The sequence below is a fragment of the Cricetulus griseus genome, chromosome 2 (genome assembly GCF_003668045.3).
Source record: "Cricetulus griseus strain 17A/GY chromosome 2, alternate assembly CriGri-PICRH-1.0, whole genome shotgun sequence".
Taxonomy (NCBI): Eukaryota; Metazoa; Chordata; class Mammalia; order Rodentia; family Cricetidae; genus Cricetulus; species Cricetulus griseus.
Window position 1 is genome coordinate 269,694,992 of NC_048595.1, and position 17,436 is coordinate 269,712,427.

Consider the following 17,436-nt stretch of genomic DNA (forward strand, 5'->3'; position numbering starts at 1 on the left):
AAGTGTGTCCTCAAAAACAAAACAAAACAAAACAAAAACCAAAAAAACCCCAAACAAACAAACAAACAAACAAAAAACTGAGCGTATTTCATTCAGGCCAGTTAGGTATTTAAGTGGGAAGGCCTCAGGTGAAATGGGTGTGCCCAATCTTCGGGACTCAGGGTTGCTGCGGAAGGCATGAAAGCAGGGAGAGTTGAAGGGGCTTTCAATAAACATACACCCTACCCTGCAATGTTATAATTGTCATTTAACACAGATGCTTAAGCACGTTCAGGACGTGGGAAAAAAAGGGAGGAGAGCAGAAAAGAGCATTTGTGTGCTACCTCCACCTTGCCACAATCCTGTCCCCCACCTCGCCCATTGTCACCGATGCCTCTCTACACAGGGGAATAACCTGCTAGAGTACACCAGAAAGCCTAGCCACACACAAAAGTCTCTGTGGTAAGGATAACTTTTTACAATGACTGGTAATGTTCCACCCGTTTAAATGGACACTGTAATAGACACACACCTGGCCTTTCTGTCTTTTTTTAAAACTGCTGTGAACTACACACAATATAAAATTTCCACTGTTCATCATTTTATTTCATCAGATGAGTTTTAGAAATATAAAGATTATTTTCCCCACCCGAGGCACCACATCCCCACACGTGATAGTGATGTCCTCACTGTCCATCTTTAGAGCTCTTCATCTTACACAACTGGAACTCGGCACTCACTGAGGCTAAGTTCTCACTCCTACCCAACAGTCCTTTCATGCCTGTCTGCTTCTGTCTCTGTGGTCTCACTACTTTAGGTACCTCCAGTGTGCAATCAAAGCATTTGGCTTTTTGGAACCAGCTTGTTTGGCTTAGCGTGACATTCTCATTTTTTTTTTTTGTTTGTTTGTTTAGTTTTTCAAGACAGGGTTTCTTTGTGTGTAGACCTTAGCTGTCCTGAAACTCACTCTGTAGACCATCCTGGCCTCGAACTCAGAGATCCATCTGCCTCTCTGCCTCTCCAGTGCTGGAATTAAAGGCATGCATCCCCACCACCCAGCAGCATGACATTCTTTAAGATTCATCCATAGTACAACCTGTGCCAGAATTTCTTTTTTTTTTTTTAAAGACTGAATAATCCCCTTATATACAATACATTAACTTTTTAAAGACAAGCATTTGTCATAATGTATTGAATGACTCTACGACATCCTGGTTGACAATGGCATCTATGGAAACAGGCTGGGTAGAAATGGGGAAATGATGGCTGAGCTGCAAACTCTGCCAAGAGCTGGAACAACAGTCACTCAATCTTCCCCTTAGTCCAGTCTCATCAAAATCACCCCATTTAGGGGACAGTCAGTTTGGGGTTTTCCTTGTCATAGTTACTCCCAAGGAGATGAACCTCGCTTGTTCCAGGAAATTCTTTGGGACTGACTTTGAAATGCTTCCACTTTTTAAGTGGATTGACCTGCTTATGTGACTAACCAGTATATCATTTAGAAAAGTGGACTATTTCTCTCAAGAGGGGATCCTTTGTTACTGTGATCTGCCCTGCACAGCTCCTCATTACACAGCAGACTACCCAGTGAGAACACTGGACAGTGAGTAGAGCAGGAGTGAGTGAGTTGCATGTCTGTGTCTGACCTGGGCCTGAGGCCCAGGATTACAGCTAAATAGCTCTCACTCTGAATTCTACAGCCAATTTGCTTTCCAACCTCTCTCCTGGAAGCCAATGTGTGGGCAAGCACAGATTAGGTAACCCATTTCACTCTATTGCAGATGGCTGGGTTTCCATAGACGCAGTGTAAGCATGCCTTAGCATTTAATATTAGTGAAAGGCTTTGCCAACTGCCTTCATTATCTAGCACCTCAGTCCAAGTGGGGCTCTTGCTCCTGCTCCTCATACAGCAGAGACAAAGTAGTTTCCACTCAGAACACCAGTGGCCGTTGAAGGGTGGAAATTTAGTTTTGAATGAGGATCATTTGTAACTTCAAATACAAATGTCAAGAAACCTTCTACATATTGGAGTGATAATACATTAAGAGGTAATTAATTTGTAAAATTTAAGTAAAACCCTAAAGTGTGATTCCATTTCTACATCACCAACACCATCAAGATACCTTTTATTTCTGCCTCCCGTATCTATGTAAGGGTATCTGAGGGTGGCTTCAGGTGCCTAGGGTACAAAAGTCTAAAGAGAGGCCTTACTCAAGAATAACAGGAAGAGTTCTGAACCAACCTTGCAAAATAGCTTCTAGTTTGTCTTGCACAGACAGCATTGGCAGGAATCTCTCATTAGATCATGTGGATTAATTTTCACTCATCAACTGTCTGAACTCTGAATTATATTTCTGGTTAGACCATGGTGAATGCTTATGAAACAAACCTGTTAAGAATGTTCTCTATGGAAACCAGAGAAAAACCATGGGGGTGCAGAGGGGAGGAATCCCCTATTTAACAGAAAGCATTCACAGGCATATTAGTGCATTTCCCTCAGTGGCCACTAGATGGCATTTCTTGTACGGCATTACAAAACACATGACTAAAGTGCACTATGCTCCTGAGGCCGCCAAAATACAGTAACCCACCACGTGATCATTAGGCATATCATTAGTATATAGTAAGCATGTTTGCTAGTAGTCATAGAGATAATAGAGTGATTGAGCTAAGATGAAATCATGTAACTAAACCTGAAGTTAGAAGAAGGGCGGAAAAGGCTTCTGTAAGAGCTCATGTAGGGTTTACCATGTGATATGCATGTTTTTTTCACCGAACTATGTGATATGCACCGTTTTCCATGGTGCTTAAGCTGTGTGGGTCTCTTATTTTTGGGGGAACTCAATAAACATCTCATACTTGTCATCCAAAGAGAACGGAGTTTACTGAATAAATGAAAGGGAACAGAGTTTAACTTGTATCCTATTTTTATAACTGAACACTTAGCAGAGTCTGTGGGAGAAGCAATGGCACAATGCGGTACTTACCGCATCCTGGAAACCAAAGAGTACCACCTGCACCTGGTTGATGCCATGGCTGTCAAAGTCCAGCTCTAGCTTCAGCTTTGACAGTGTAGTGGCTATGATTTTTCGGTCAGTGGACCTCACAAACTCTCTGAGGCTCGCGATGAGGGTTGTGATGTGTTCCCATTTTAGTTTCGGCTCTTCAGCACCCTGAAAATAAAACCCATAAGGCCTCAGTTACTCTGGACATGCCAGCCACAAGCTTCCCATTCTCATTGTCTTCTCTCAGAAGAACCGAGCTCTGAAAAGACCTCCTGCTAATGAAAAAGAGCATGTTTTCAACTCTGGCTCCTGTCAGCAGCCATGGCTACTGCCAGAACTAAGCAGTCTTTGGAAAAACAGCACTTAGCCCTCATACTGGTCGGTAGCCAGGACATAGTCTGATATGTGCAGCTTTGTCCAAATGGAGATAAACTGAGGCAGCAAGACTCTGGACACTAGTGAGACAGAGGCACTGAGCCACAGAATCTTAATCTCAAAGTCTGCCCACAGAAAGGTCATAAAATAGGGTTGGGATGTGTCCAGTGCACCCAGGGGGTAGATGCAGGGGAGTTGAGAGTGACATTAGGTAGGGAAAGAAGTAGACAGACTAGAGCTGTACACCACAAGGCCAGCAGCAGCCAAGCAAGAGAAAAGATGGGACCAATCACTGGAGTTTTAACAGCCAAGTTTCCTCTCTGCCAGGCTCAGCCAGGTACCAAGGGGCTACTTCTCTCAGGGCTGTGTGTGTCTATCACATGTCATTGGTCCTTCCCCTGCCTTTAAAGTCAATTCCTTACCTTATCCAGTCTCAGATACCACCATTGGAGCCATTAACAACAACTGGGTAATCAGTTATAAAAATGGACAAGGATAAATTTTACATATTTATAGATCTCTCTTTCAAAGTGAATTTTAATTAACTTATTAATTTATTTATTTTACTTTGAGCAAGGCACAATGCTTCTGTAAAGAAAGCCTAATTTGGGACTGGAGAGATGGCTCAGAGGTTAAGAGCCCTGGCTGCTCTTCCAGAGGTCCTGAGTTCAATTCCCAGGAACCACTTGGTGGCTCACAACCATCTATCAAGAGATCCCTTGTCCTCTTCTGGCCTGAAGGCATACAAGTAGGCAGAACACGGTATACATAACACGTAAAAAGTTTTTTAAAGCCTAATTTAAAGATGCTACTGATCCTCAATTAGAAGCAACAGAATTTTTACTAAGCTCATTTCTATTTAATATTGCATTTTCTTACTATATTATTAAAATTAAATTTCTCTACTGGGCAAATAAAATTCCAATTATTAGAATACCATCAAAAATTTTCAAAAGCACCATTGGCTGAGTTCTTTATCTACATATATTCTCGATTTGGGAACTTGGTTCCATGTTTCAGTTCTCATGAGAAAAGTTTAATTGAAAGGCCTAAAGGCTGTCATTAGAGAAACTTTAAAATTATAGTGAGAACAATTATACGCTTTGTTTTTTTCTCACCACAAACTAAACGACAGCCAGAGGGAAGATTCACAGGCAGCTTTATATATCAGGAAGGAAAACTAAGTTATTCAGATGCTGGGAGCTTGGCTCCGAGATAAATCAGATACAGCTCCGCCAATGGCTTGGACAGCAAGTATTTATTTTCGACATCAGGTTTGTTTTAAAACACAAAACAAAACAAAAACATGTTGCTTCTGGTTTTGGGGTGTGTGATTGTTGCTGTCCTGTGAAAGAATGCTCTCTATGCCGGGAAATGTTTCCTGTCCAGGCTACTTCATCCACTTACTCAATCCATCTTCCTGTCCTAATGCCAGCCCCTCTGTGTTAACTCATTCTGCAGGGTAAACGTGGCTCAGAACAATGGAAACATTTGACAGTGAGCCTTTCCCAAACATTCACAGGTTTTCTGCAAAAGTCCCCTCTAGTCTTGTGTGTACAGATGCTTGTGTGTGTGTATGAGTAAATATTGGGTATTTTCTCTATTCCTCACTGCCTTATTACCTCATGGCAGGGTGCCTCGCTGAATTTAAAGCTTGCTCTTTCTGCTAGGCTAGCTATCCACAAACTCCCAGGATCCTCCATCTCTGCTTGGAAATGCTGGGGTTACAGGCATGTCTGGAAAGGTGGCTGCTAACAGGACAACGATTTAGTACTGGCATCCGAGGAATGAAAGAGCACACACACGGATAATGGCCAGAGGAACTGTTTGCTATGATTATGATACATCTAATAAACAGCTACCAGTTTTTTTTCTTCTTTTTCTACTAGAATGTCAACTTCCGTGAGATACCGAATTATGTTTTGTTCACTGCTGTGTCCCCTGCACTTGGGACAGAGCTGGCATTTGGTAGCCCTGCAGTGTTTGCTGAGTGACTGAATGAACTGCATGCACCTGCTTCCTCCATCTAAGCTTGGTGTTCCCTATCTCAATCTGTGCTACCCTCAGCTCTTGAATGACCTCCATGGGCACACCCAGCATCCTTGGCACCTATCCTATCTATCCCCCTATCTAGAGGCCTGGCTGCCTCTCATGCGAGATCACCCGGTGGCCTGGGCCTTCTGGTCACTGCTTGAGACAGCATTCTACTAGGACCACACGGGGTTTTCCTCAGAAGGTACAGATGACGTTCACTGAAGCTCTCACTGTAGCCAGAGTCCTAATTGGCATACACACATTGATCTTATGAGCTCCAAAAGACGGATGGACATTCGGGAATTCCCATGGGGACAGAATGTTCAGGCTCAAGGAACAATACACAAACCTGGTGGGGCTCCCAAGACACAGCTGGAGCTGGACAGTAAGAGCCAAGGAAGAGAGCCTGGCTCCATGTCTGTCCTGAGGAAAGACAAGAGCAGGCAAACTGTTGGACTGAGACACATAAACAGTCTGGGCCACCCCTCTACCATCTTTGCAGCCATTTTCCCAGGACCAAAGGAGGAAAGAAACTATGTGTAGTCCAGAGTCACCACAGCCATGAGCAGTTCATACTGACTGGGGGAGGTGTGGGGAGGGGGGCACAGGTGGTCGGGTCCCTGATGTTCACAGGACCAATAGGGGACGACAGGTGTCATGTTGAGGATCCACGGTCTATGGGGGGAAAGGTTTCATTCTCAAGAGGTCTGAGCTATGGCCTACTGTGCTGGAACCCAGGAAATTCCATTTTCCCTGGTGTATACACAGAGAGGAAAAGTTCCCTTGTGTCTGTAAACAGGATCCCAGGGAAGTATTTCCCCAGGAATGGAACTGTGACCCCTGCCCCTAACATATATGGAAGGCCTAATCCCTTGGGTAAATATTTAGGAGAGGACCTTTAAAGGGATAGCTAAGGTTAAGTCAGGTCCTAAGGATGGCACTCTAATCCACCTGGACTGAGGTGTAGACATGGAAGAGACACTGGGGTGCTCACACAGAGAGAAGGACATCTCAAGATACACGGGGAAGATGGTCATTTGCAGCCTAGGGGAGGGTCCTCGGAAGACAGGAAATGTGCCCACATCCTGACCTTGGACTGTAAGCCTCCAGAACTGTGAGGAAACAAATTTCTGCTAAGCAAGACAGAAATGGCTTGTAGCATTTTGTTATAGTGGTCCTAATATAACAGGGAAAATTATTTATTTATTTATTTATTTATTTATTTATTTATTTATTTATTTATTGCACACAGGCATTGTAACATACAACAGAGTTGCTCATTGCTGCCAACCACCTCCTGTGTGGTTGGCATCATAAGCCAGGGTGATGTTTCCAGTGATCAGAGGAGCAGCTGACAGGCAGCCCTGAGCTAATGTCAAAATCAGCAAGCAATTCTTGTGGCTTAATTCTTGTTGTTGACTGTGTGAATGAACAAACAAATGAACAAATGAATGAGCAGCCAAAGAGGTGTGTCGGGACTAGGTGCAAGTTCATCAACTCGAGACTCTGCTTGTGCCACCCAAGTAGTGTGCACACGCATGGCCACTACGTCACAGATACTAACTTGTTAATAAGTTATACACATACACGATTGCTGTGAGTCTATTGGTGTCAACATTTTACTATTTCCAGTAGGGGTGTGAATACCTTAATACCATCAGTTCTTCTCTTAGAAAATACAAGAACAGGAAGGAAGCAAGAGGGGAAGGGGTGAGGGAGGAGGGTGGGAGGCAAAAGGGTGGTGGGGAGGAAGGAAGGAGGGAAAGACAGGATGAAGGACGAAGTACGGAAGAGGGAAGGATGGGATAGGAATGGAGAGCAACAAGCAAGAAAAAGAATAAATAACAGTAACACTGCTTTCAGCATACAATAATTAACATCCACAAAGACAGTTTCTACATTTAAGGTTTTTTTGTTTGTTTGCCCTAAGGGAGGCTTTTTATTATTACCTTTTTTAAAACAAGGTCTCCCTATGTAGCCCAGGGTGGCCCAGAAAGCACCATTCTCCTGCCTCAGCCTCTCAGGTGCTAGGACACCCAGCACGCAGCTGTGTCTTCTCACTCAGGGTCCCATAGCCTCCTCACACTTCAGAGCACCTGCTATAACCCCATATCATAAGGACACAGAGAAACATCTGTAGGGTCTGGCCAGGGTATGTACCTGTAGCCCCGCCTTAATCAGGAGACAGAATGGGATAGCCTGAGCCTAGCCTGGGCAACATAGTGGAAGTTCATCTTAGGAAATATCAAATTACACTTACAGAAAAAAAAAAAAAAAGAACTATGTGAATCTCCAGGAAGGGAAGTGCCTGCCCAACACATTTTACCTGGGCCAGTGACTCCATCAGGTTCCGCACGACCTTGTCCTGGTCTTCTGTCAGGATCCTGTGGAGGGTAGCCCGCCTTTCGCTATCCTTTCTCAGCATAAAGAAGCCAGAGTCTTTCTCCTCAGGGGAAGGGGGCGCACTGTGATCTTCAAAGTTTTCATCTGGAATGCTGTAATAATGGGAGCAGCGTAAGCCAGGGTTTCCTTCCTAAAGTCACACACTTCACAGGGCACCTCACCACAAATAAGTCAGCTCTTTACCCCAAGAAGAGTGTCCGTATCCCCTTCCCATCCTTTTCTCCGCAGGACTTGGCTCTGGTTTTGAATGAGAAGGGGTCCACCTTCAGCTCCGTGTCAGGAGAAACAGAGCCATACTCGCTGCTGCTGCTGGTGTCTTCCACCAGAACAGGGACCGGCAGGGAGATACTTCTGAGATATTCTGTTATAGCAGAAGGGAGAGAAGGTAGCAAATGCTTTAAAAACGTCACACATACTGGCAGGTCTGTAAAAGAGACCACATCCTTTATCATGGTATCGAGTGGATGAGTCATGCCATAGAAGAAGCTGGTCATGTGATCATGGTCCCTGCCATGCTCAGTATAACATAGGATAAGGGTTCAGCCAGGATAGGGCCTCTTGAACCCTGAAAGGAATGTCTCCTGGGGTGGAAAAACCAGGCGGCAGGCTCAGCATGTCTTGGGTTCTAATCCTAATTTAGTGGACCACTTACATTGATATTTTATGTCTCAGTGCCCACAACTAGAAACAGGATGAGATGTACAATTTTAAGCTATATCTTCACAGGTGTGCAGGTTTGCCTTAGCATCTGTGGCTGCTTTGGAAGTGGGAAGGGATAGGATGCTATGGTCTAAGCAACAGGTTCCAAGCCTGCTTCACCTAAGACAAATCTGCTGATGGCCACATGCCATGGCAGCTCGAGGAGGCACATGAAAAGCATTCGTTGCTAACACAACTTGGAAACCAAGGGACCAAGTGACCTCTAAGGCCATTCCTGGGTGCCAGACCCCAAACCCATGGCCAACCTGGACTTTATTTTTGATGGAGACTAAGCGCAATCGGAGCTCCCCACATTTCATCCCACACTGGTTTTAAAGCAGTAATTTTTGCCAGAAACATCTTTAATGTCTTAACAGTACAAACATCTCTTACTAAAACAGGCAAGTGTAACATTATAAAAAGAATCTGTGGTTGCTTGGAAACCTCTTTTTACTTAATTTCTCTTAAGCTGGGTTAGGCTGAGATCACCCAAGTCTTAAAGGTTTGGTGGGTCAGCAGTGGTCCCCGCCCACTGCAGTAGGTGATCAGTCAGCAGTGGTCCCCTCCCACTGCAGTAGGTGATCAGTCAGCAGTGGTCCCCTCCCACTGCAGTAGGTGATCAGTCAGCAGTGGTCCTCTCCAACTGTTTAACACTGTGCAAGTCAGCATCATTAAGAGGGATGCTGGCTATGGACCACCACACAGACACACACATTTGTGATCCCTAACTCTTCTCTCTGGCTCACAAGCATCTGAAAGCCAGAAAATTGGCCTAGTTTCCTCTCTCTTGTTATGGGAAAAAAATCCTGGCAAAGTCAGCCTAGGTGAGGAAGGGTTTATCTTAATTCAGAATTCGAGGTTAAAATCCATCACTTCAGGGAAGCCAAGGTTGTCCAGGACCCAGACCCAGGGAATGATGCTCATAATGGGTGGGTCTTCACACCTCAGTTATCTCTGTCAAGACAGTCTCCTGCAGATGTGCCCAAGGGCCAACTGATCTAGACAAATCCTCTGTCTAGATCATGTTGAGTTGACAATTAAATCAACGGACATTCTATTCTGCCTGCAGCTTCTCCAGTCACTTTTAGAATCTGGACTTTAACATAGGCATGTATGGCATGTATGTGTATGTACCTCTGTGTGTGTGTGTGTGTGTGTGTGTGTGTGTGTGTGTGTGTGTGTGTGTGAGAGAGAGAGAGAGAGAGAGAAAGAGAGAGAGAGAGAGAGAGAGAGAGAGAGAATGTATGTTGTACATATAACTGAAAGAAAATATACAAAACTATGCCATAGTGCTAATGGTGATTCTTTCTAGAAGATACTATTTAACGTGAAACATTTTCCAAATTTTCTACAATAAACACAATAAACAAGTATTCTGTACGTGCATGAAGGTGTATGTGTATTTGCAGATGTGAATACATGTGTGTTTGTGCATTATGTGTATGTCTCAAAGGACAAACTCCAGTATTGTTTCTCATGCAGTGTTTACACACACGCACACATGCATGTATGCACACACACCCTTTAAACACAGGGTCTCTCACTGGCCTGGAACTCATCCAGTAGGCCAAGCTGGCTTGTCATCGAGCTCCATGGATCCTCCTGTCCCTGCCTCTCCAGTGCACAAGTGTGCAGTGCTATGCCTGACATTTTTTTTTTAACGTAAATTTTGGGGGATCAAACCCAGATTGCCAGACACTATACCGACTGAGCTGTCTCCTCAGACCATGTCAAGGTTGGCTTCAGCTGTCAACTTGACACAAACCTAAAGTGACCTGACAGGAAGGAACCTCGGCTGAAGAAATACTTAAATCACATTGGCCTAGACCCACATCTACGAAGCATATTCTTAATTGCGATCGAGGTGGGAGGACCCAGCCCATTGCAGAGTACCATCCCCAGGCAGGCAAGGGAACTGCGTAAGCCAGTAAGCGTCATTCCTCTATGGTCTCTGCTTCAGTTCCTGCCTTGGCTTCCCTCTGTGATGGATTGTCACTAGCAGTACACATAAACTCTTTCCCAGTTGGTTTTGGCGTTTACCATAGCAACAGAAATTGAAGTAGAAAAGCCCATGGATATTTTTATGGTCAGAAAAAGGTTATGAAAATAGTTTCCACAAGCAGATATTCAGCAGGTAGCAAAAGAGCTTTGGTAGGAACTTGATTGTGCTAGGTACTGATGGCACATACTGTAATCTCAGCACTTGGGATACTGAGGCAGGAGGATGCCAAGTTCTGGCCAGCTTGGGCAGGTATAAACTTTATAAATCAGCAAGACTCTATTCTTCCCCAATAAAGAAGAAACCAGCACTGTGATGACTTGTATTTCAAAACAGAACTGATGTCTCAGGAATAAACAGATTAATACTGTTTGCACTACCAGGTAAGGCATTCCTGTCCTGTGTTTCTATAAATGTACTTGTGTGATGCGTGTGGGTATCTATAGAGAGGGAACAAGGCCTTAAGTTGTCCACTTTTTACCTCTCTGGTCTTATCATGCAGTTTAAGTAGCCAGCAATGAGACAGCCTGTGTCCTGTGAATGTTAAGGTTGCTATGGATACTGATTACCTAAAATGATACCTAATGGGGTAAAAGTGTACATGTTTAACTGGTAGAACCCAGGGCTTGCCATTTATTTTGGGATGAAAAAGACTTCTTTGGACCCCATGCACAGTTTTGGTTCATCCTCAGCCTGATGGGCAATCAAACCATGAACCTGGTTCTAAATTGCTTCTCTTGTTAAGCCCGACCTCATCATAGACTATCTTCTGGCTAGCCAACAGCATGTACTGACAGACTGAAGAAGGGGATGTTAAGATGAGAAATCAAAATGCTCCCGAGGTTTCTGTCCTTCCACACTGAATGGATCTATATGGTTCTGAGGGTACAGGCTTCCTGAAAGGGAAGTGTCCGTGCTCTAGACAGAAACAGGTATTTGGTCTATAAAATACACTTGAGGAAAGAGGTATCCTGCTGTTTATCATTTAGAAACCCAGGTCATGGTCATAAATTTATTGACAGGAGGCATAAAGGTCACAGGAACTCTAGAGAATAATGAGATGGTACCGTTGCTCCTGGTTTAGGTTAGCACATGTATCTTGCTTACTGAGGAGGAGAGGGAAGTGTTTGTGAGTGTTGGCATCTATACAGATGAGAGCCTCAACAGTCTCCTAGCGGATTGAGGGGAAGCCCCTTCCTTTGAGATCCACAACCTTGCTCAGGGAAATGGGGCAAATATTCTCTGGAAGGGAGAGCTCAGAGAATTCAGTTCTGAGGAGGTTCTAACCGGAGAATCAGGGGGGCCCTGAGGGAAAGAGCAGGAGGCCTGCCGGCTGTGGGTCACCATTCTCAACAAGTCACTGTCAGGAAGGGGCTGAGCACAGGAGGCACGCAAAGGAAAGCAGCAGTAAGAGCCATCACAGCTACCTTTAAATTACTTGCATTTGTCACACATGGTCTCATCTCATTCTCACTACCCCAGGAGCAGGTGTCTAGTGGCCTCCACTGGAGAGTAAGTCATGTCTAAGGTGAGTAAGTCACATCAACAAGGGAACCCAGCTCTGACCCCAACACTCACCCACTGACTCTAAAAATCCTAAAGATTTATAATATCTTAATTAGAGTTAGACTATGAAGCTAGGGGAGACTCTAAATTCCTGCAGAATTATGCTGAATGCAGAGAAAGAGGACACAGGAGCCACAGTTGACCAACAGAGACAACCTTACATTGATTGCCACGCTGAGGTGAGGCGCATGCGCACTGAGAAGACTGGGTAGCCGTACAGCTTGCTAAGTGAGCGCAGTTAACTTTATGGCAGTTAACGTAAGTGTGATTGTGTGAGGGGAATGCTTCCTGTGAATGAAAACCATGGAACATGGAAAGAACCAAATAATGACAGACTGGGTGGCCGGGCACAGCTCTAAGACTCTTCCAGGACCTTATTTTAGTCTCTGAATCAAATCTGGGAAATAGGTATCATTATGAGCACAGAGTGACAAGCTAAAATAAGCAAGCTTTTGCATACCATATATGAAAAAAACCATAAACAAAACAAAAAAACCTGACTTCTGTGCAGAGCAGGCTGCTCAGAAAGCCAGCAGTGTTGCAGGGTCTACCTTGTGAAAATGCAAGGGCTGCTTTCTACATTCCAGCATGCCAGTGGAGAAAGGAAGTATGGACATAAGTCTGTCTCTCTGCATCTGAGAGCCTACCCCCAACTCAGAATTGCAGAAGGAAAACTGGAGTGACTGTGCCAGGGAAAGCCTGACGAATGAGCCTCTGCTCTAGGCTTTGAGGCACCCGAACAAGCTGCAAAGACACCACCGGTGCTAACCTCCTGACACAATGGACATTGAAACCACTTGTACTTACGTCAACCACTCATCCACAGCCACACCCCTTCCTTTAATTTTCTTTGCAACGCTTTGGCTAACTTGAGAGCAAACTCAAGCTCTCGGTTCTGATTTGCAAAAGCTGACCCAAGGAAACAAAACTACAGCTCCTGGCCCACTAGAGTCCATGTACTGTCCTAAGATGCTAGAAGAAGGTATATGATATTGACACTTCCCAAGAAGCCACAAGTAGCCAACTGAAAAGAAGACATAGACTTCACCCCAACTGATGACTTCAAAACCAGTCACAACCCTGCACCCAGGACAGTAATTCAGGTCTCCTTTAAGGAGGCGGGGTGATTCTGCAGCAGGAGCTGATCAGCCTCCCAAGTCAGAGAAGGGGGTGGGGCCTGCCATGGCAAGTATGGAGCCTACTGCAATTTGCCAATTCTCAGCCCAGTGGGCAATGTAAAGCCAACTCACCATTCGATCCAGTCGAGAGAGCTGCGGAAAGACAAAAAGTGAACAGCGTAAGCACACATGGCCTTGTTGTCAAACTGGGAAAGTCAACAAAAAGCGAGTGCTTGAAATGGGATCAATGTCCTCTCCAAATATTCATCTGTCTGTCCTTATCCAGTACAAACACCCAAAAGCCAAGGACAAATTGTTCCTTTACCTTACATTTCTTATTGAAATGAATTACGGAATTACTGACAAAAATTCACTTATAATTTATACTTATGTTTTAATTATTGCTGGCAACCAGCCTACTTATCTTCCTTTATCCTTTCTTTCCTTCCATTTTTGGTAATTATTCAGAAATATGTTTTCTGAGAGGTGGCAGGTATTTTCTGCTGCCTACAATTAAAAGGTCATATTACCCAGACATTTGGAAATTTAACAGTTCTGTTACAGCCTCTAGCCCACTAGTGGCAACATGGAGTTGTAAAGGACTCCGTTTTCACACTGTGAAATTCCCAATACTAGAATGTACTAGAGACTGGCACAGTAACGATCATCTATGCATGAAGGAAAATCATTATGTACGAGGTCCCAGCATTTGTGAAAATGATAGTAACAGGATTTCCTGATACAGAACCAATTGCCCAAGAACAGTATGCTGTTTATACCAATTTCCAGCGATACTGGAAACAGATGTTTACTTATGGAGACACTTTTCCTTTTAAAAAGCTTAAGCTTTAGAGACCATTCTCCTCTTGTAATCACATACCTGAAAGCTTGGGCTGTGTCTTTTTCTTTTTGCTGGACACTTTTAAGAACTCGTCGATAAGCAAGTCATTAGCACAGGCTCTTTTGTCAGGGTCTGGTTCAAAACACTTCAGGATGAACGCCTTGGCCTCAGCAGACATGGACTCTGGGATCTCTGGGTGGACCTTAAACATCCCCACCTGAAGCAGATTCAAGAGCAGAATGAGTCCCCTGATCATTCTCTCTCTCTCCCCCTGTCTGCCCTCTCCTGTCCCTTTTTCTTTCTCTGCTCCAGGGTGCCATGGTTTAAACCCCAGGCTTCATGCATCTTGTGTCCTGGCACTGAGCTCTATTCCCAATCTGCCTGTGTATTTTCTCCAGGTGACTTGCACTTTCTGTAGATTACAGGAAGCCAACAGAGAACTTTTGTAATATTTTGAAGGATGTAGGGAGAGTAACTAGCTTAAGACATTCACATTACAAAGTGATAAGACAGTCCTTCAAAGCCTGAGAACTCATTAATACATGCTGCACTAAAAAAAAAAAAAAAAAAAAAAAGTATTTTGTTGCCATTACTGAGTTTCTCAGAATAGCTATATGCCAGATCTCACTGAATCCTCTCAACACTTTGGCAAATTAAATACTGCCTCTCTGACACCGATGAGGAAAATAAGGCTTCAGAGAGATGAGGTTGTGTCTTGATTTGTTTTGCTTAAAGCCCATGTTCTTTCCCCTATTGCATAACTTGTATTTCCCCATCTCAAATCAACAGCGTTAAGAAATATTTAAAAGCACGTTGAGAGTAAAACATACTTCATATCACAGTTAGAATCAACTTCTTACTATTAGTATTCAAAAAAATTTAAAGGAGCAAGTGAGATGGCTCATTTAAACATGCTTATCAAGCAAGCCTAAGGACCTGAGTTTCGATCCCTGGAACTCAAGGTGGATGGGAAGTTGTCCTCTGGCTTCCACAAGCATGCGTCAGTGAGTGTACACACACACACACACACACACACACACACACACACACACACACACACACACGCACATACTAAAATGTAAAGATGTTTTCATATAATTTTGATACATAAAAATATATTCCTTTTTATTTTCTTTTTTGGTTTTTTGAGACAGGGTTTCTTTGTGCAGCCATGGCTGTCCTGGAACTCACAGAGATCCACCTGCCTCTACCTCCTGAGTGTTGGGATTAAAGGTGTTCACCAATACTGCCCAGTTTATAAATGTATTCTTATAAATAACCATACAGCCTTTATTCTATGTTAAAAATAATTCTAGGTGCTTTGCATAGATTATATCTCATATTCCTCCAAAAATTCAGGTGAGAGATAGTCTTTTTTTTTTTCTCAAGACAGGGTTTCTTTGTGTAGCTTTGGAGCCTATCCTGGCACTCGTTCTGGAGAGCAGGCTGGCCTTGAAATCACAGAGATCCGCCTGCCTCTGCCTCCCGAGTGCTGGGATTAAAGGCGTGCACCACCAACGCCTGGCGAGAGAGAGTCTTTTTCTACCCATTCTTTACCTATTGAGGATAAGAAGGTTAAATAACTTGTCCAATGTTCCAAATACCCTGAGCATGTTGAAGCCTGTATCAGAACATGTCCAATCAGCGTCAGGGGCTATATGATCTAGCCTGAGACAGTATCGCTTCCCATGAACATGCCAGGCTTCCTTTCAGTGACAGAGGTGTGCTAAACTGTTTCATAATAACCACTGCACTATGGATGATGAAGCAACATTTCTTCTCCAAACTCAGGGAAGTCCTAGAGAACGCCAAGCGAAAAGAAAGAAACACTTGTGTCTTCACACAAGGTTTGGTCAGCATTCCGGGATTTTGATTTTTGTTTGTTTTGTTTGTCCTTCAGTGCTCACGATGGAGTTTAGAGCCAGGGATAGAACTCAGAGCCTCCCACGTGCATTCTTCATGTTCATATCAACGGTGTTCTATCAGCTTTCAGCAAGCTTCAGATAGATTCCACTGCACAAACGTGGAAGGTATATAACAATCACAGGGCCCCCTGCAAAGAGCCACACGCTGATGGAGTGAGAGCTGAGCTGTGGTTGGCGGGCAACAGGCGGACGATAAGGGATGCTCAGAAGTCTCTGCTACAGAGCAGGCATAGACCTTCGCTTCCAGAGAAACAGGCAGCCTGGCTAGGGAGGACTGCAGGGTCTCAGGCATAGCACTGCTTTGTCTAGACCTCAGATTTCCAAATCTCAGAACCATTTCTATACCCCTGCCGTCTACACTGGGGTGGGGTGTGCTCTCACTTCCTAGAACTACTCATTGGTAAACACACTAAAAGAACAGACATGTGAAAGTAAGGTTGATTTACTTAAGACAGTAATTATGACCTTTATAAAAGTGGATTCTTCAAACACTTGCAGTAGAGAATTAAGGGAAATAATTAGATTTAATTTCTAAATAGATTTAAATGTTTTGTGAATTTTTGTGCATGTGTATGTGCGTGTGCTTGTGTGTGCGCGTGAACGTGCATGCGCACACATGGGATGCTCGGAAAGGGTTATGCCACTGTGAAAGATTCCCAGCCCCCCAGTGTTCTTATATTTTTCCTACATGGAAGATATTCACACTATTTCCCAAGGAGTTTAGAGTCCTGTGTCACTTATACTGTGCTGTAAAAGGTTACACTGAGTTTAGAACTGAGAAAACCAAGACTGTGCAAGGCACAGGTGTGGAGTGCAGAGTGGGAAGAGCAGGTTTCCCTGAACTTGAATAGATCTCCTCAGGCTTCCTTCCTAGTAGACTCTGACATTCATACACACACAGAACATCCATACAAATCTTTATCTATGATGTGTGACCTTGAACATGGCTGCTTGTGGCTCTCCTAGTTCGTAAAATGGTGGTTTTCCAGTGGCCATTTCAATGATTGTGCAGCCCAAAGACCAAATGTCTGCAGCCTTTCCATAGCCTCGAGGTCCTTTATCGATTATTTCTGGTGCCATATACTGCAGGGTGCCTGAAAATAATGCAAACATATCTCCACTTTAGAAAGGGAAAGAATGACACCTAGTGACCATTTCAATTTTTCTACATAAATACAACAGTTAAAAAATATGATCCCAGTCTTGATGTCTCATCTTTCCTTGAGATCCATTTTTCTCTGCAGTTAAGGAAAGTAGAAACAAGTGTTCATAATGGATTTTTACCAGTGAAACAATAGCATCTGGCTATGAGTTGGGGTGCTCTTACTCCTAAAGTGATACATGGCTGATACACCCCTCTAAGGGATGTGGTAGAGACTTCTGACCATAGTTGAACAATAAAGAATACAACAATTTACATATTTCTGCATTCAGTTATTTCCATAGATGAAGGCTCCTATTATGTGAACTTTTCCAGAGAACATCTAGTTCA

General features: G+C 43.9%; 1 protein-coding gene across 3 annotated transcripts in view; it reads right to left on the reverse strand.

The window, feature by feature from the left end:
- The window catches only part of Map3k5 (mitogen-activated protein kinase kinase kinase 5), a 198,847-nt gene that overhangs the window by 14,301 nt on the left and 167,110 nt on the right, over nt 1-17,436 (reverse strand). For 2 of the 3 annotated variants that reach the window (XM_027401935.2, XM_027401936.2), the window contains exons 19-24: nt 16,881-17,038; nt 14,059-14,236; nt 13,311-13,331; nt 7,980-8,157; nt 7,720-7,888; nt 2,967-3,152 (exon numbers count right to left, since the gene is read on the reverse strand). In XM_027401935.2, coding sequence (XP_027257736.1) covers nt 2,967-3,152; nt 7,720-7,888; nt 7,980-8,157; nt 13,311-13,331; nt 14,059-14,236; nt 16,881-17,038 — 890 coding nt within the window. Of the gene's footprint in view, nt 1-2,966; nt 3,153-6,659; nt 6,813-7,719; nt 7,889-7,979; nt 8,158-13,310; nt 13,332-14,058; nt 14,237-16,880; nt 17,039-17,436 lie in introns of those variants that run through there. The other variant, XM_035440373.1, reaches the window with a different exon arrangement.